Source organism: Dipodomys ordii, unplaced genomic scaffold, assembly GCF_000151885.1.
Source record: "Dipodomys ordii isolate 6190 unplaced genomic scaffold, Dord_2.0 Scaffold6, whole genome shotgun sequence".
Classification (NCBI taxonomy): Eukaryota; Metazoa; Chordata; class Mammalia; order Rodentia; family Heteromyidae; genus Dipodomys; species Dipodomys ordii.
In genome coordinates this window covers 12,624,690-12,644,855 of record NW_012267222.1, presented here as the reverse complement: position 1 = coordinate 12,644,855, position 20,166 = coordinate 12,624,690, and the positions used below count along the sequence as shown (strand labels likewise).

Sequence of the window (20,166 nt, the reverse complement as noted above, 5' to 3'; positions counted from 1 at the left end):
TGAGGAATGGAACCCAGGGCCTCATGCATGCAAGGCAAGCACTCTACCACTGAGCCACCTTCCCAGCCCTTTTCTTTTCCTTCCTTTCTTGCATGTCTTTCCTTTCCCTTCCCTTTCTTCCCCTTCCCTCTTTCTTTCCCATGATCTGGCTCTTGCTGCCAGGATTTTCCTGAGGCTGTTTCCCAAACCACAGTAGCCAAGTCCAAGGCTGGAGCAGGTACAGTGTGAGCCACAGGGGTGGCCCTGGGTGAGGCCCTCTCAGTAAAGCTGACCATGTGAACAGAGACAGACAGAGAGGCCCCGCCTCTGCCCTGCACACACAGGGGCGTTGCTGCTCTCAGCCTGAACCCACGCATCCTCTACCTGTCGGGTCAGATTTCAGGAGAGCTTTGGGAAGCAGAATATAAATTCCTCCAAGACACAAGAGGCTTGTATGGTGTCTGGTGCTGGAATTTTCTATGTCACAATTCAGGGTTGGGACGCTGCTCTTGCCCTGCGCTCACCAGTCACATACCAGGTCCATGTTATCAGGAGCCCCAGGCCCTCATCCCCACCCCAGCCGGAGCTCCACGCCAGAGCCACTGTCCACTCCCAAGTGCATTTCTTCTTTGATGTGTGTGTGTGTGTGTGTGTGTGTGTGCGCTCGTGTGCCAGTACTGGGATTTGAACTCAGGACCTAGGCATTGTTCCTTAGCTTTTTCTCCTTAAGGCTGACATTCTACTATTTGAGCCATGGCACCATTGCTGGCTTTTTGCTGGTGAACTGGACATTGCTGCATCTCCTGGACTTTCTTTGAAGCACAGTCTCAGACTCTAGCCTCCTGGCTTCTTCTTCGAGTTTGCTGGAGCTGCAGTGGTGGATACATTGGGCAGAGCCCAGAATCCCTTGGCATCCCATGGGGCCAGGCTCTGCACAGGGCAGGGGCAGGAGCCACAGGACCTGTGAGGAGGCTGCTATAGCCACTCGAGCCAAGGGCAGCAGGGGCCAGGCAGGGAGTGTGGAGGAAGAGGGGAGGGGGCTGGCTTGTGTCCAATCACCTGCTTGGCCTGTCTTTCTGCCATCAAATCACTTAATGCCCACTCCGCCCTGCAGGGCGCATTCACGGAACCCTATGGTTTTCATTCCTACTTTCATAGATAAGTATGTAGAGAGTTGCCAGACAGAGATCTAGCCAGGCCCCACCCACTCCTGTCCACCTTTGCTGCCCCCTCAACCAAGTCCAGACGCTTCATCCCTCCCCAGCCTCCCTCCATCCACCCTAGCAGCTCCATCCACACCGCCTCCTGGCCCTTCCACCTGTGGCATCGATTGGAAATACCCACAGCTGCTTTAATTTAATCTGCTCAACTCCTGTTTGGTAGTCAGTTCAGAGGGCAACGCCTCCCAGAAGCCCCTTGATTGGTCCCACTCCATCCCTGATTGGTTGATCTTTCTGTGTTTGTATTGGTCCCTCTAGTGACTCCACCAGCAAGCACAGAGCACAAGTTGTGCTGCTTCTTAATCTCCTGTCCTGCCTCCCTAGCGTTCAGCACAGAAAAATCTTCTTGGGAAGAGGGATGAGGAGTCTTTAAACACAGGAGGAAGTCACAGGTAAGGAGACAGCAGAGTCAGGACATGGGTTGTTCAAACAAATCGAGACTTCTAGGTAAAAAAGGAGTCAACAAGTAGTGAAGTCTCAGGGCTGGGAAGGTGGCTCAGTGGTAGAGCGCTTGCCTTGCATGCATGAGGCCCTGGGTTCGATTCCTCAGCACCACATAAGCAAAGAGAAAAAAGCCAGAAGTGGCGCTGTGGCTCAAGTGGTAGAGCGCTAGCCTTGAGCTGAAGAGCTGAGGGACAGCGCCCAGGCCCAGAGTTTAGGCCCTACAACTGGACCCCCCCCCCAAAAAAAATGTAGTGAAGTCTCTAGAGTCAAAAGCCCTAGGTTCAAATCCAATACAGCCACTATTAGGATAAAGCTGGGCACTGGTGGCTCACAACCATAATCCTTACTACTCTTGAGGTTGAGATCAGAGGATTGAAGTTTGAAGTAACCCCAGGCAGAAATGTTCACTAGACTCCATTTCCAATTGACTAGCAAAATACCAGGCTTAGGCATGGCTCAGGTGGTGGAATGTCAGTTGTGAACAATCACAAGGTTCTGAGTTCATGGGGCTGGGAATGTGGCTCAGTGGTAGAGGGCTTGTCTAGCATGCATGAAGCCTCAGGCTTTTGATTACTCAGTACCACATAAACAGAAGTGGCACTATGGCTCCAGTGGAAGAGTGCTAGCCTGGAACAAAAGAACCTCAGGGACAGTGCTCAGGTCCTGAGTTTAAGCCCCAGAACTGGCAAAAAAGAAAAAAAAAATCTCAGTTTAAACCCTGGTACGTACACACACACACATACACTCACACACACACACACACACACGCACGTGCGCGCACACTAACACACACACACACACACACACACACAGAAGGAAGGAACAAATATATCTCCCTCACACTGAATGCAGCCCAGCCAGCGTTTGGCTCATATAAACACTGAAGAAATACTGTCCATTTTGGTTGCTAACAGGATTAATTGAAGGGTGAGGAGGGCTGTGGGAACAGACAAGCCACACCCACCCTGTCACCTGCTCATACTTCAACCCCAGTTCACTTCTGGAATCAAATGAAAATGCAAATAGCCCAGAAGTCAGTTCTAGCTTCTATTTATACCAGAGGGCAGAATCCTCTAGAGCAAGGATTTTGTCTATTTAGTCACTGCTCAATTCTCAGCCTCTAGGATAGTATCTGATATATAGTCGGTCCTCAAGTAGTTTTTCTTTTGGTATTGGGGATTGTCTGTTGGTACTGGAGAGTAAACTAAGGTCACATGCACGCTAAGCATACCTTTTACTTCTGAACCATCCCCTCTCCCAATATTTTTTTTTTTGGTTGTGAGGCTTGAACTCTGGGCCTGGGCGCTGTCCCTGAGCTCTTCAGCTCAAGTGAGTGCTCTACTACTTGTCTCACAACGCCACTTCTGGTTTTCTGGTGGTTAACTGGAGATAAGAGTTTCATGGACTTTCCTGCCCAGGCTGGCTTTGAACCATGATCCTCAGACTTCAGCCTCCTTAGTAGCTAGGATTATAGGTATGAGCCACAGGTGCCCAGCTCCAATAACTATTTCTTTTTCTTTTTTTTTGCCAGTTTGGACCTGAACTCTGGGTCTATGCGCTGTCCTTCAGTTCTTTAGCTCAAGGCGAGCGCTCTACTGCTTGAGCCACAGCACCACTTCTGGCTTTTTCTGTTTATGTGGTGCTGAGGAATGGAACCCAGGGCCTCATGCATGCAAGGCAAGCACTCTACCACTGAGCCACCTTCCCAGCCCATCCAATAACTATTTCTTGAATCAGTGAATCATTACTGAATTCTGTTTTAACTTGGTAAATATAGATAACCCCCTATTCCTTCCTTAGGCCTCAAATCACCCTCCAAAGTAAAAATCTAGCCAGTTGTGGTGGTTCATGCCTGCAATCTTAGTTATTTGGAAGACAGAGATAAAGGAGGATCACAGTTCAAGGTTAATCTGGGCAAAAAGTTTGAAAAAATGTCATCTCAAACAATAGGTAGGCTTGGTGGACCACACCTTTTATCCCAGCTACAGGAAGAACAAACAGAAATATTTCAATCCAGGTCAACCCAGGCACAAAGTGAGACTCGTTTCAAAAATAACCAGAGCCAAAAGGGCTGAGGTTGTGACTCAGATGATATAGTGCCAGCTTAGTAAGCACAAAGACCTGAGTTCAAACACTGTGCCAACACACACACACACACACACACACACACACACACACACACACACCACAACGAAAATCTCAATTGCAATATGACTCCATCGGTCATGACTCCAAGTGATGAAAATCCCCAAAACAGGAGCTTAAAGAAGTAAAAGGCCGAGCTCACCTCACGGAGTGGCAGCTGGACACTGGGGATGAAGGGCACGGCTCCGGCCATCTCACCAGGTGACCGCTGCCCTGTCCATCTCTAGATGACTGTTGTACTTCTAAGCATCAGGTCTCCATTGCAGCAGGGAAATGAGGAGGGGAAAGAGAAGAAGGTAAGAGGAGGGCTAGGTCAGGACCTCATGAAAAACCTTATCAGGAAAGGGATGGGTCCCAAGAGGCCACACCAAGTCAGCCATGATGGCCACCTGCAGCCTCCACCCTGGCTCCTTCTCCTGCCTCCTTGGGGGGTTTGGTTCCTCGATCGCCTCAGTCAGTGAAGCCCAGGAATCCTCCCAACTCCTGACAACCTTGCCTGAATCTCCACCTCACCCCTCTCTCTCCTGCTCTCCCCCCTTCCCTCTTCAGGGGCTGAGGATCGTTTGCTTATACACATACTGGGATCTCTCATCTTGAAGCTCTCTGCACGCAAACCCCTCACCCTGGCCTGCAGGCTGCCTGGCTGCCCCCAATCACCTTCCTTGCACAGATCCCATTTGCTCATCTTCCAGGAACATGATCTTGGCTGGTGCTTCTTCCTCACACCTGCTAGTTCCTGCCCCTGGGCCTTTGCACGCACACACGTGCTCATCCACACACATGCCAGTATGGGGCTTGAACTCTGGGCCTGGGTGCTACCCTTTAGCTTTTTCACTCAAAGCTGGCATTCTACCACGTGAGCTATACCTCTACTTCTGGCTTTTTGCTGGTTAACTGGAGATAAGAATCTGTTGGACTGGCTTCGGCTGGCTTCAAACTATGATTGTCAGATCTCAGCCAACACCTAGCTTCGCTGTAAAAAACTGTAAGCTTTATAAGTGTTTACAGATTTTACTACAGTCTGTTTCATCCCCAGAGCACAGACTGGCAAGGGAGGGCAGAGCCCTATAATATTTATTTTATTCCTTTTAAAGATATTATAGGACAACCCAAATTGTACTTTACTTCTAAAACATAAATTAGCACTAACGTCCTGACAAGTTAAATAATAAAATCTTACACATTTTAGGATTACAAAACAAGCTAATCTTTTCATTCTTGGGGTAAAAAACTACCACCTGAGAACAACCCACATACAATAAAGACGTGTTCAGGTGTCTCATTGCCTATTGCAGAAGGAGGCATCAAACAACCAAGGCAGGAGTTTGCATATCAAGTGTGCTGAGTTGGAGAGGGTAATCCATTTCCCAGAGTCTGTGCAGAGTCTTAATATATTCTTCTTATCTGTTTAATGAGTAAGTTACAACACCTTTATTTTGTAAGCCATTGGTGCCTCACTATAAAAGGTGCAGCAAACCCAGATTCAAAATACATGGTCATCATGGTCAGTAACCACCACTTGTTTTCCATTGAAAATGGCAGACTTGTCCCTGGGCTCTCCTCACAGTGGCTCCAACCAGAGGTTGTAAACCTGATGCTTTGGCCCAACATGGCATCATGAAAAGCCCTGTGAAAGGCACAGAGACAGCACAGGAGAAATGGCCGAGTGACTGCCAGCATGGCTTTCCTCACCCCCACCAACATCTAAACCCAACCACCCAACAACTGCTGCAGCTCTGGGGGTGCAGTTAGTGGCAGGAAGTAGAGGGCAGCACCTGCCTCGCTGGACTCACTGAGTGCAGGCCACCAGGACATTGTGGGTACACAACATCACCTCTTAGCACCTGTTTCCTATAAACTCAGAAAAATGGAATGAGCCAAGTGCCGGTGGCTCACGCCTGTAATCCTAGCTACACAGGAGGCTGGGGCAGGAAGGTCAGTGAGACTCTTATCTCCAATAAAGCACCAGAAAACAAAAAGTGGTACTGTGGCTCAAGTGGTAGAGCACTAGCCTTGAGCTGAAGAGCTGAGGGTCAGCGCCAGGCCTAGAGTTCCAGACCCATGACTGACAAAAAAAGAAAAAACAAAAAGAAAACTGGAATGAGAAGAGTATTGACTTCATAAGGCTGCTTTTGAGGAATAAGATAGGATATGGGGTTAGAGAGTGTGGCTCAGGTGGTAGAGCACCAGCCAATGAACAAAAGAAGATACTGAATCTTGGACAAAAAATAAGAGATAGAATACACAAATGTGTATATAACATGTGACAAATAGTAAACACTCAAAAAATCTTAGAGAAATGGGAGGCAGCGGGGAGGGAACCAAACTCAGAGAAGCAACATACACGTGTTCATGTGTGCATGCGCGCACGTGTGTGCGCACGCATGTGCACACACACACTCACCCAGTTGAAAAGACATAGAAATTCAGAGCATCCAAACTCCAGCACCCTCCCCCTAAAAAGGGCTTTGAGTTCTTCTAGTCCAATCCTTCCATTTTATGAATGGTTTGCATCCCCGAGAGAACAGACACCCAGACAATCATGTGGAAAGAGAAGGGTAGGTGGGAGAGATGTTCATGGCCAGGCCAGGCACCTTGGGTCGGGAGCCCCTTTTCCTCCTCTGTGGGGTGGGCATAGCATCTATCTTCCTGGAAATGTCAGGCTCAGCTGCCCCCAAGAAGCTGGAGGAAGATTGCTGGACAGGAGTCAGCGTCGGGCCTGGGTGGCGCTTCCTGAAACCCAGCACCACCTCCACATTCGCCCAGCCTTTGAGGGCACAGATGTCCAGGATCCCCATGGAGCTACTATAGCCAGAACTTGAGTCCCATTCTGTGAAACTCCAAAAACCTCTGCCTTCCTTCAGCACAGGACTTGAAAGGGCTGTACTTGAGACATCACTACTTCAGCAAGTTCTTTCTGTAGAATTTCTCTGAATTGAATTTCTCTATAAACAAAGAGGGTAGACTCCACCAAGAGGCTGAGGGCCCTCCCAGACAGAGCTGACCTTCTTGAGATCATTAGCAAACACCTCCCTGGCTGAGTCAGAAGGAAAACCTGTAGCTCTAGCCAGAACAACCTCTCTGCCTTACACCCAACCATGTGCCCCAGCACCCAGCACAGCCTTGCTGGGGGAGCCCCAAGGCCTGGCTCCAATCTAGGCTCTGTAGTGTCTACCTGAAGGGCACCTGCTCATCCATCTGTTCCTCAGACCTCCATCCTCTAGGGCCAACCTCTACACAGCAGCATGGGAAATGAAGGCAAACAATGTAATGAAGATCTCAGATGAGGCACGTGTCTCCCAAACATTTAGATGAGTTTCTCAAACTAAAACAATGCTCTGATATCTGGACATAGCAGTATTTTTTCTTTTTTGTGTGTGCCAGTACTGGGGTTTGAATTTATAGCCTGAGTGCTGTCCCTTCACTCTTCTGCTCAAGGTTGGTGCTCTACCACTTGAGCCACAGCTCTACTTCCAGCTTTCTGGTGGTTTATTGGAGATCAGAGTCTCATGGACTTTTCTGGACTAGGCTGGCTTTAAACTGAAATCCTCAGATTTCGGTCTCCTGAGTAGCTAGAATTATAGTCTGGTCCCCAGTGCCTGGCTTTATATACCTTTTGTATTGGTTAGATTTTCAGTCATATGTGCCAACAGATGAATGAAATCCCAGCACTTGGGAAGCTGAGGCAGGACCATGAGTTCAAGGCCAGCCTGAGAAAGCTGGTGGAGTTACTTCGGGACATCAGGGACAGCAAACCCCAGCCTCTGGAGGGACAAGGCCAGAGGGGGCAAGGCAGGACAGGTGATGGGCAAAATGGGTAAGCCAGAGAACAAGAAGCTGCAGAGCACAAGTCCAGCCTCCAGGGGGCAGCAGCAGCCTGGAGCTGGCTAATGACTTATGGGTGGGGCTGCTGAGGGTTGCCAAATCTAACCTTTTTTTCCCTCTCTCTTCTGAGAAGCCTAAAACCAGATTTCCTATAGAAGTGTCAATTAATTTAATAATTTAAACCCCAGGCACCTGACAACTGATGTAGGCTGCAGGGCACCAGAGCTTGTGCCTTAGGGCAGTCTATAAACTAGGTTACCATCCTTTGCTTCTACAATTTTGACTCCTTTCCGGGTCCATCTAGGACAAAGCTGGATCTCAAAGTGGACCACGGGAGATAGCATCCTCTCAATTAATTCAGCATGTGTTAACCTCTCACAGGCAGGCTCAGCTGGAGACGCAGTGGTACACGCATGCGTCAGGCATGGTCCCTGCTGGAACTGTTCCGGCTGGAAAGACACTAGAAACAAAAGCTGTGTCATCATGTCTCGAGGCGCTGAAGGAGAACATGGAGGTTAAGTTTTGGGGTTTGACTCTAACCTTGGGAGTTACATGCCTTTGGGCACATCTTCTAATCTCGGTCTTAGTTGCTTGATTTCTCACCTGGAAAATAGGTATAACCTGAGAGTTCTCTCAGAAATTCAGGGAGATCTTGCATCTAATTAGGTGCTGCTGTGGCATGGAGAGCTAGGAGGGCAGGAAAGAAAGGGCCTGGTACTTAGCATGGGGAGCCCCCCCACCTCCTGGCACAATGAAAACTGGAGCTTTGTTTTTTGCCCATGAAGGGAAGAAGGGGCTACAGGGCGGAAGCCCAGGCCCACAGAGGTCCTCTCACTTGCCATCTGCTGAGCTGGCAGCCAGGGAACATCTGGCTCACTTCCCACCAGCTCTTCAATTGCTTTGCAGTTCAAGTGAACCTTCAGCCACACCCCTAAGTGCCCAGTTTGTGTGTGTGTGGCTTGGTTATGGAGCTTGAACTCAGGGCCTAGTCACTGTCCCTGAGCTGTTCTGCTCAAGGCTAGGGCTCTACCACTTTGAGCCACAGTGCCACTTCTGGCTTTCTGGTGGGTAATTGGAGATCCAGTCTCACAGATTTTCCTGCCTGGGCTGGCTTCCAATTGTCATCCTCAGATCTCAGCCCAAGTAGCAAGGATTACAGGCAGGAGCCACCAGCACCTGGCTCTGCCCAATTTCTTCTTCCCCAGGATCCAGTGTCAGCAGCCTACTTCTCAGTAGGACTTTGTGGCCCAGAAAAGGACCGCACCATGAGAGATGAGGCCTTCCCAAACCCTGTTTTGTTTGTTGTCTGTGTACTGGAGTTTGAACTCAGAGCCTCAAGCTACTCAGCTTGCTTGCTCCCCTGGGGCTTCCTTCCTTGAGCCATGCCTCCAGACTGGCTTTTTGCTGGCTAATTGGAGATGGAGTCTTGTGAACTTTTCTGTCTAAGCAGGCTTCAAATCTCAATCCTCTCCATCTCAGCCTCTTGAGTAGGATTCCAGAGTGAGCCAATGGCACCTGACTCTTCTAACCTAGCTACAAGAGGCTGAAATCTGAGGACTGAGGTTCGAAGACAGCCTGGGTAGAAATGTCCACTCTTATCTACAGTTAACTAGCAAAAATGCTGAACTCAAGTGACAGAGTACTAGCCATGAGCAAAAGAAGCTGGGTGAGATTGCAAGGCCAATAGTTCAAACCCCAGAAACCCCAAACCCCAACCACCACCAAAATCTAGAAACATGTACAAGACGAGCCAGAAAATCTTCCATGGCCCCTTCAAAGGACAGAATAACGCTAATGGAAAGCCTTCCACAGGGATGTGTGGCACCTTCCATGTTACCTGGATTCAAGTGGGCATCGGGAGCCTTGGCCTACAGTCATGTTCCTAGCCCCTTAGTGGGGTAACTCCTCAGAGAGAATAACCTTAGAGGGGCTGGGAATGTGGCTCAGTGGTAGAGTGCTTGCCTCACATGCATGAAGCCCTGGGTTTCATTCCTCAGTACCATATAAGCAGAAAAAGCCAGAAGTGGCTCTATGGCTCAAGTGGTAGAGTGTTTGCCTTGAGCAAAAATAAGCTCAAGGACAGTGTCCAGGCCTTGAGTTCAAGGTCCAGGACTGGCCAAAAGAAAAAAATTAAAAAGAATAATGTGGCCTCAGCTCAGTGTGTGCGATCTAACCCGTCTTGAATTTGAAAGAGAACTTCCAGGGCGCCTGTCCCAACCTCCTCTAAAGGAGTAAACTATTCTGCATGAAGCTTGGTGTGGAGGCTGCATCGTAAGTGCAAGGTCCTGAGTTCAAGCACAGTGCCGCCCACCTCAGAAAAAAAAAGGCCTGGGGCTGGGAAGGTGGCTCAGTGGTAGAGCGCTTGCCTTGTATGCCTGAGGCCCTGGGTTCGATTCCTCAGCACCACATAAGCAAAAAGAAAAAAAAAGCCGGAAGTGGTGCTGTGGCTCAAGTGGTAGAGCACTATCCTTGAGCTGAAGAGCTGAGGGACAGCGCCCAGGCCCAGAGTTCAGGCCCCACGACCGGACCAAAAAAAAAAAAAAAAAAAGTCCTGGCTTTCATCCTCTAATTATTCCTAGTGAATCACATTGAATATTATTGATTCAGACAATAGAATTGGCAGTAAGGTAGCCAAACTCATCTGGTAGCAAACAGCAGAGACCTACCTAGACAAAGAAAACACTAAGCAACCAGACCTCTTCACTAGGAAAATACATGGACAGAAACAAGCTTTATAAAGTGGGGACAAACCTTTTTCTAAGATATGCCAAAATAAGGATATGCCTGTGAGTTTTTTGTTTTGGTACTGGTACTGGGCCTTGAACTCAGGGCCTGGGCTCTGTACCTTAGCTTTTTCGCTCAAGGCTTATGTTCTGTCACTTGAGCCAAAGCTCTACTTCAGGCTTTTTAGTAAACTGGAAATAACCCATTTTTCTACAATGCAGAATCTCAGTTCTTGAGTAGCTAGGGCTACAGGCATGAGCAACCAAACCAGGGCCTGGCTTGAATTGCTTGAACTCAGGGCCTGGCCACTGTCCCTGAGTTCTTTTGCTCAAGGCTAGCACTTTACCACTTTTGAACCACAGCTCCATTTTTGTTGTCTTCCATTGGTTATGGGGCTTGAACTCAGGGCCTGGGAACTGTCCCTGAGCTCTTTTGCTCAAGGCAGGTACTCTACCACCTTGAGTCACAGTGCCACTTGGGGTTTTCTGGTGGTTAATTGAAGATAAGAGTCTCATACTTTCCTGCCTGGGCAGGCTTTGAACCTTGATTGTTAGATCTCAGCCTCCTGAATAGCTAGGATTACAGGTATGAGCCACTGGTGCCCAGCTTTATTTTATTTTTAGAAAAACTTACTGGTTAACCTTGGGTCTCAAACTTTTTGTCTAAGTGGTCCTTGAACTGAGATCTTCCGGATCACAAGTGCCAGCCACGTGCCTAACTACGAAAGCATTACAAGGAGGTAGTATCTACATTTATAGCTTTAACCAGCTGGCTGAGTCTGGTGTGCAGTCCAGGTAGAAGGGTAATCCAAGGTCAAAGTCACAGAGGACAGAGTAACTTCTCTATCACCAGCCCTTCAGTGAGGGGGATTTGCTGGCTTAAGATGGGGCACAAGTTACATGCCCACCTACACATTTCTCTGTACAAATTTATATAACACCTGGCCCTAAGTAAGGAATAAATAGCAGTTCTGATTGCTAGGGCCACCTAGTGCTGCCCCGGTTTAACAGCACACATCGCAGTTCCTCCATGTACAGCTAGTCACCTCTATCCCCTTGGAGCCCAATGGTGGCCTCCAGCTCAGGACCTCCTGCTCTCACCCCTCGGGCCACTCCAACAGTTCCCCACCATGGTCTCTACTGTATCCGTCCCAGCAGCTCACTAGCTCCACTCTCTCTTCCTTAAAATGCCTTTGCTGGCTGACCAGCTGCCTCTGCTTCCCAGTTCCACAGCAGATAGAGGAATGGAAGAGCCCCCACTACGACCCACTACCTCAGCTTCTCTACCCATGCTCCAACAGACGCTCGGTTCCATAGTGCTTTGTTGGGGTTTCAATTGGGCCCACCCAACTTCTCCAAGGACTAGCTCAAGTCCTTTCAACTTTCCAAGCCACCAAATTCCTCTTGGTTGTTCTTTTCACCCATCACAGAGCACATCTAGTTGGGTCAAGCTCATGGTCTAGTGGAAGATGATCTCAGCCTGCCTCCCTTTCAAGAGTAAAGGCAGCATGAGCTGAGAGCCATTACTGTCCATGCTAAGCACAGGCCAACGCACAGCACCTTCTGGGAGCTTATTACATGCTGATTTAGAACCTAGCTTCCCTCAAACACCTTCTCCAGGGGCCAGTCCATATCCCAAGTTGCAGCCCAACCACCCTGGCCTTGGGAGGCAAGTTGAATGAGATGCTGCCACACTGGACCTCTTGGATAAAGGCAGAACACTCAAGCCAGGGAAAGGGCATGACACCCCCCAGAAGCCTGAACTATACATGGCCTCCATTACTTGCCTAGCACATGTGATGCCCAGGGTCTGGCTCCTAACATTGGCAAAAACAAATAGCAACACCCCCCCAAAAAAAAAACACTCCCAGAAGTTCATTGAATGCTCATTACTCTCTCCCCCAAGTCAAATGCAGAAGTAGATATCAGACCTAGGTCAGCCTTGACCTAGTGCTACTCCAAAGGTCAGAGGTGAAACAGGCCAGAGCTTCTGTGTTCATGGATAAGGCACATCCCTCTCAGTTCCCTGGGACATTGCTGCTGTAAGGTGGGGGCTTAACAGACTACCTCTAATAGTAAGAAAAGGGACTGTAGGATTGGCTAGGGAGACCATTTTTGACCGTTCCCCCAGTTTTTTGTCTGCTCTGTTCCTTTCCCTACTAAACTACACAAACAGTAGCATACTGCCATCTGTAGGATTCCTGCCTTCTGTCTTTTAACTGGAGTCCTATCTGTTCAGAACTCATCCATGTCAACCTTTAGCATCTCCTATCAGAAATGGGATTCCAAGATGAACCTACACACAAGCCTTACCTTGTTCTCCTTCAGATATTAATACTGCTCAGAATTTACTGTTATATATAGAACTAGATACTCAACTGTTGTGCTCTTCCCCCCACCCCAATCCTAACACAAAAGGTAGGTTATTCGTCCAAGTTTCATAAATCTCAAAATAAGATCAAGCCAGAGCTGCATAAGCAATATGTGGCCTTTACTGAATCTAAGTAGTATTGCTAAACATTCTTTTTCTGTAGGTGCCTGGCTTCCAAAAACTTCTGAGCAGCAGTCATATCAAATTAAGGCTATTTCCCAAACAGTTTAGGACGGTTACCAGGGCTTTTCCCTAAATTTAGAGAATGTGTTGGCAGTGGCAAGCATCACAACCTCTGGATCCCAGATCAATCATCTACAGATCTCTGGATCTGGGATCAATCATCTATAGATCTCAACCACCCAAGTCAATGCTACTCCAAAAATTAATTTTTCCCCATTTCCATTATTTCATAGGAGTCACGGTATTCCATTCTCAAGTCATTGCTTCTATGAAAGGATAGTATTAAGTTGTCCCTCCACCCCTACTGTATGTAATATTAGGCAAACCAAACATCAATTATCCTGCGATTGTAAGGATCCACCTAAACTGTTCTCTAGAAACAGCATTTGTGCCTTTAATCTGTCTTATTAACAGGGACAGAGGAACAAAAACGTGCTTGTTTGCAAATAAACATCTGAAAGAATACAGTAACAGCTGATCTGGGCCGAGGCATCAACACAAAGTGCTGATTGTGAAGAAGACAAAGCAAAGGAGTCTGGAGCAAGAGACTCAGCTGAGAACTTGCTCGAATGAGCAACACCGTGAACTTCCTCCACCAGACCCAAGGTCCCCATCTGCAACAAAGACATACCAGTAGGGGCTCCAGGCTTGTGACCACCTGAACAGAAAGGAGTCACTGCCACCAACAGCACTGTGCAGTTTATTAACCATTCAAGTACAGTAGCATCTGGTAAAATCGGGACAGGATTGGGATTGAAAAGTGAACAGATATTCAGCATCTAACACTTTAAAAGAAGCCACTACATTCTCTTTTCACAAATGTTTTCACAGAGCCAATACAGTACTAGCCATTAACCCAGTACACCAAGGGTACTGAAGTAGAAAAGATGCAACAAGAAAAATAGCTACATTAAAAAGACCAACACTTTAGAAAAAGAGTAAAACACTTTTAGTTTCTCCCCTTTAGCCCCTAAAACAACGTCATCTTACAGTCTGATCTACCTATACAGTCCTACATCAGCTTCTAGAATATTTGTCAGGAGGGAAAAAAAATAAAATGACACTGGCCAGTACAGTCTTTGGATATTTAGGAAGGGGAAGGGGAGAAAGTCAGTTCTCAGAAGAAAATTAGTCAGCTTCAGTCTCATCAGCAGGATCTTTGGACTCTTTGTTCTTCCGCACCTCTTCCACGTGCTTATCCTGTAAAGGAATTGCATTTATCATCAGTCAAATAAAAAAGCCTGTCATCCTTGAATCCCAGGGGCCCACCACAGCCTCAGGACATATGACAGCCCACAAGAATCACAAAACCTGATACCATCTGCAAACCTTTGGTCACTTAAGGAACCTAATGGCTAAGTCTCCTACTGTTCTTCCAATGAGTGAGCAGTGATGAAATTACTGCAATACACCATCTGCAATTACTAGTCCTCTGATGTCATGTGCTATATCCCAAAATAGGTGACAAAAAGCCACCAGATACCTTTAGCAAGGCAATTCACTGGTGCCTCCAACGGCAAACTCTTGCCCCCTCCACAAAGGAAGAATCTAACCTTCTCTCGCAAACGCTCCAATTTGGCAGCCATTTGTGCCTCTCGGTTTTCTTTGTTAGCTTCCATCTTGTGGGTCAGTTTCTCCTCCGCCATTTTGCTGAAATTGTTGTTCTCTTCTATTGCTTTCTGAAGCACTTCTTTCTCATGCTCTCGTTTCTCAGCAAGCTGCTTTAAGACCTCAGCTTCGTGGGACTGGAATAAAGTTTAACAGGCTAGGCGCTCTGAAATGTCTTTGACATTAATACTGTAATATAAAATTACTATCTAAATTGAAACTAGGGTTCCTTGAAATAATACTGAAAATATCCCTATTATAAAATATGTGAAATCATCTTTTTCCCAGTGTTTGTGTTTACTTTAGAAAACTGCACACATATTGGTTCAGAGATCTTTTTGTCCAATTTTCTGTTAAGGAAATCCTTGTAAGATTTACTGTATAATGGTACCCAGATGACTTCCCACAAGAATACTTAGGAATGGAACTTTATTATGAAGGAGTTTGGCTATTTAATGTCCAAAGTTATCTCAAGAAAGTTAGCTGATTGTAAAATTTTTAGAGATAATGGATAAACAGATAAACAGGATGAGATGTATTTGGAAGCATCAAGTGGCTGGTGCAACTGCAGAGCACGTGCCTGGCAAATTCTCTTCCATGACACCCTCGTAAAGATAGTTGTTTCACTGTATTTGGCCAGTTACTATGTAAAGTACAAGGTAATCACCAGAGGGCCAGTGGTGACTCTTAAAAACCTTCCCTTTGCCAGCTTCCAGCTGGATAGCTTCCTCCTCCATGAACTCAAACTATACATAAAAGCAGGCAAGAGTTGGGCAATATGGCTCTTGCCTGTAATCCTAGCTACTCAGAAGGCTGAAATCTGAGGATCACAATTTGAAGCCAGCCCAGGCAGGTAAATCTGTGAGAATCTAATCTCCAATAAAATTACTCAGAAAAAGCTGGAAGTGGCGCTGTGGCTCAAGTGGTAGAGTGCAAAAGCTCAGGGACAGCACCCCAAGCCCCAGAACCGGAAAAAAAAAGGCAGGCAGCAATATGAACACTGCTATTCTTCCTGACAAATGATCCAGTTGGCAGAAGGTCACTGCACATATAAAGCAAGTAGCAGTGAAAGGTACAAGGTAGCTTACAGTAGTTTAAAATGGAGTCTGTCTGCCAGGTGCTGGGGAGTCACACCTGTAATCCTAGCTACTCACGAGGCTGAGATCTAAGGACTGAGGTTTGAAGTCAGCCTGGGCAGGAAAGTTGGTGAGACTCTTATCTCCAATTTATAGCCAAAAAAAGCTGGAAGTGAAGCTGTGGCTCAAGTGGTAGAGCCTGGGCTTTGAGCAAAAAAAACTCAGGGACAGAGCCTAGGCCCTTAGTTCAAACCCCAGGACTGGCACACATGCACATATACATACACACGTGTGTATGTATGTGTGAGAATTCAGAGCACACCAGCAGTGCTCACCTGCACAAGTGACTTCACTTGTGCCTTTGTTTCCCCAACTTTAAAATACAACTCTTTAGATTCTTTTTAAAGATAGCTACTAGTTAGACTTGCTGAGAAAAGAAAAAGTTACAATATCTAGCAATTTAAGATGTTTTTAACATATAACTCTCAAAAACAAAACTAGAGACAATTCTCTACCAACAAAGGCTCTAATTTTTAAAGAGGAAGCACAAGAAGTAGGAGCTAGTTCTAAGGATGGGCTTTAATTCTGGCTCCAACACTTACACAAGCTAAAGAACTTTGGACAATGACTTAAAATTCCCTAGACTATCTCCTAGCTTCCATTATTTGAGGCACCATCTATATTGTAGATGTGAGAATGTGAGAAAACATGTAACAGTTCAATAAATGATAGCCGATATATTCTTCCAGTCATTGGCATAAGTGAGTCTTTTTATAGCTACAATCACAGGGTGGCTATAATTCTATTATCTTCCTTGTATGGAACTAAAACCTGTTTGCTCCATTACATTAATGAATACCCTCTTTCCTGTGAATTGGCACATTTACCTTACGTCTTTCTTCTGCAGCTTCCAATTTCTTCTGAATTTCCTCCAGGGAAAGATCCTTCTTCTTTGGAGGGGAAAGGGGGAAATCAGGGACAGATTCTTTTGACCGAGGGCTGAGAATCAGCTCAAAAGCCTGGCCTGAGGCTCGCTTCTCCAGTTCCTTCACCTGAATATCTGGAGTTGATGATATTTATGATAATTCAGAAAAACAGGGTTCACCTATTCTAATAAATGGTTTCATAATTTTCTAAAAACCCAATCAATTTAATGAGTAGAATTAGGACTGATACAGTTGTGTCTATAGTCAAGAAATTACTACTTAAACACCATCTCCCGTACAAAGCTCAACATCTTTGGATTAGTAAATACCATTTTGAGGAATTTGTATTTGACAATCATCTTAATGAACAATAGAATTGTGCAAACTCCACAATATTGCTTTGTACCAAGCCAAATCGTCTAATTATGAAACAATTATGAGCTCTCATTACATTCAAGTGATAATCATTTTTTTCTTATTCATAAAATAGGGTGTTTTTTTGGGAAGACGGGAATGAGAACCAGATTGAAAGTTTAAGACCTGTGCCATCTCCTATTCTAAAACCATAAACCCATTGAGATTACAGCTTTTTCTAAACAGATTACCTACCAGAAGAAGCCATGGTGAATAGAAGACAAGAGACTGGCAGTGTATTCTACACAAATCCACTGGTAAAGAAAGCCCTGGAAATGATTTTCAAAAGCATGCAGTCAATTTCTTTGCGTTTCTATGTCATCAAAACAAAAGGACCTCAAATAACATCCACATAAATCAATGTTAGATAATTCACAATGTGGAAATAAGAGATCACTAATCGTTCACAAAATTATCAGTGTTTCTTAAAAATGCTAAGATAGATTTGAATTGATTTGACATTGGCTGCAGAAAATCGTTGAGGCTGCTCTTTCAAAAACCAACAGTTGGATTTTTTTTTTTAATTTAAGGAGCTTAAATCCCAGGCTGAAGGATTCCCCCAACCACGAACTAATTTATTTCCTCCCCTAAAATAGTCCAGATTCAACCCAACAGTGAGATCGGAGCCATCTTAAACACTGCCTACAACTCATTGTGCAAATGAAATACCCATCTCTGCTTTGTCTGTGTCTGCCACGGCAGATAACAAAACGCCCAAGCTAGTCATTAACCAATAACGTTCAACTCCTATTGTTTCTGGGGTTTAGATTCCTTGATCAACAACGTGCAAAACTGTGTTTTATGAACCTCTACGGTTTTTTTTTTTTCCTACGTAGCCGAGGTTGACCTGGAACTCTCAATCCTCCCGCCTCAACCTCCGGAGTGCTAGGATTACAAGACGTGCACCACCACACCCAGCTCAGCTTTGAAACTACGCTATTTGCTGCCTTCCGTTGTGGAAAAAAACCCTAAGCTCGGCTGTCAATTTCCTCCACCACCACCACCCCGCCAAGATCATGGCTCTTGCAGCCCCTAAGCTAGTAAGAAAAGCAAACAACCACAGGCTCCCACAGCTAGAAACTGGAATCGGAGGCAGCAAAATGTCCATTGGGGCACAGCATCCAACGCAGCACCAGACCCCAGCTTGGGCGTGGCCCGGGCCAAGCGGAGCAAAGTGGGCAGGCACCCCGGCCAATCAGAGCCCGCCCTGCGCTCCCGCGCCCGGCCCCGCCCCCTGCCTCCCCGCGCCTTTTCGAATCTCCGAGAACTCGCAACACCCCGGAGCCCGCGCGCGTGGGTAGGGGAGGGCGGGGCGGGGCCAACGGTCCCATTCGGTAACTCCGCCCCTCCCAGGCTCTCCCCGCACCGACGCCCCCCCCAACTCCCGCCAAAATCACCTCGAGGCCGCCGCCGCCACCCCCCCTCGCCGCAGCACCGAGTGGGGCACGCCCGGTGAAAACCAGCCGGCTGATGGCCTCGCTGCCGACTCGCCCCCTCCCTCGTCGTCCCCATCTCCCACCCGCGCCCTCCAGCTGCCCACAACCCCCCGATCTCAAACCCAAGCCCCAGCGGGCGCCGCCCCTCAGCCACCGAAGAGGACGAAGGCAGGAAGGGGGCGCGGCCCTCGGCGCCCGCAGCCCAGTCCTGAGTCTGCGGGTCGGCGGGGGCGCGCTCGGGACCTCCAAACAATGGGGACCCCGGAGGAGCCGCCCCTGCAGGGCGAGGGAGGCAGCCGAGGGCCCACGCCCCCTATTGTCTCCTTGACAGAGACCCCCGACTGACTCCCCAAACCAATCCAGCCAGCCGCGCCTCCCTCCCCGGACTTCCGCGCCCCCCCTCCCCGGACTTCCGCGCCCCCTGGGAGCAAAGACAAAGCCGAGGCTCCGCCTGAGCCACACACAAAGCCCCGCGACCCCCGCCCGCCCAGCCCGCGGCTCCGCCCGCAGCCCTCGACGAGGGGCTGCTCTCGGGGGCCCGCCCCTCCCGGCCGCCCGCCGACACCCGCTGTCAGTCCCCAGCCCGCCGTCGCAGCCTCCTCGGAGATGCCCGCACACACCTGCTCCGTCCGAGCCGCCTGGCCACACTCTGAGCACCAACAGACTTGGCCGCGCACAAAAGCGCCAAACAGGGGCACGTGACCTGCCCACGGAGCCCCCCCATTGGCTGAGCGCAGCGGCACGTGTTGACCACGCCCATATCAGGGCGGATCCCCCGCTCCTTCTGTACCGGAGCATCTCGGGAAATGTAGTCCGGGCTAGCAGGGCAAGAAGACAATGCAAAGGGTGGGGACGCCTGGGGTGGGGTGGGGTCTTTCCGGGGATGAGCGGATAACTGGGGTGACGACGTTAGAGCCGAAGAGGGCGTTGCCGTGGTCTTCAGGAATAAATCGGAATTGGGTCTCCATCTCTTGGAAAAGGGCAGGACGGAACCGAGGGGGTGGGGGTGGGGTCCTACCCCACCTTAGATCTTAAGTCCTTGGCTTCCTGGATGCTTCTTCCAGACTGTCCAGCTTTTGCCCGGCTTCACCCAGTCTCAAGACATAGACAACAGTGTCCCCTCTGGTGCCTCACCCCCGCACGGTCACCTAAAATGTTTAAACAGGACAGTACCATTCCGTGTGCCTGCTCAGTCCCATGGCCTTGCCCCTCTCCCCCCAATCCAGACACCAGCATGTCCAATCTTCACAACTCCTAACCATTCAGCGCTAAAGGGTCACGGGCGTAGTCCTCCCTGAACGGCGAGCCTTCCCCCCACTGTCCTCAGCTTCCCGACCTGGCGACCAGGAGCCGGTGCAGGAAAGGGCAAGGCTCTGGAATCTGATTTCTAGTCTAACAAAGCCACTCGGCTTAAATTCAGACTCCATCTGCTCTGCCAAGCCTCTGCTGGCCGTGACCGAGAAGGAAGAGCAGTCGCAGTTCTAGATAGATGTACGGACTACAGTTGAGTGCCGCTTTTGTTCTTAGCGCACGTGCTCCCCAAAGCCGTGCTGGGCTCTTTTTAAGAATCAAAACAAAAGGAGCCACAAGGTCATTGCTCCCGCTGGCCTGGATGGAACCACCGCGGAAGCACGACGACAATTGGTCTGACCCTTAGCTGTCTTAGAATGACAGGTTGTCCTTTCCCCCACAACAAGAGGAAAAATAAACAAAATGTCTATAGTGCCCAGATCCTACCTCCTGAGGGAGGAGGCTGGGTTTTGAGATCAAAGCACCTGTTTGAGATCCTGTCTTCCAAATCTAAGAAACAAATAAG

General features: G+C 48.2%; 1 protein-coding gene and 1 pseudogene across 1 annotated transcript; both read right to left on the bottom strand.

The window, feature by feature from the left end:
* Positions 1-5,219: 5,219 nt before the first annotated feature.
* Positions 5,220-5,399, bottom strand: LOC105997802 (annotated as a pseudogene).
* An 8,171-nt stretch (positions 5,400-13,570) lies between these two features.
* Stmn1 (stathmin 1) lies at positions 13,571-19,080 on the bottom strand. The gene is made up of 5 exons (XM_013035520.1): positions 18,971-19,080; positions 17,110-17,183; positions 16,462-16,634; positions 14,444-14,635; positions 13,571-14,090 (listed from the first exon to the last, which is right to left on the bottom strand). Exons 2-5 carry the CDS (start codon positions 17,120-17,122, stop codon positions 14,019-14,021), a joined length of 450 nt encoding a protein of 149 aa, XP_012890974.1. The 5' UTR covers positions 17,123-17,183; positions 18,971-19,080; the 3' UTR covers positions 13,571-14,018.
* Positions 19,081-20,166: the final 1,086 nt, after the last annotated feature.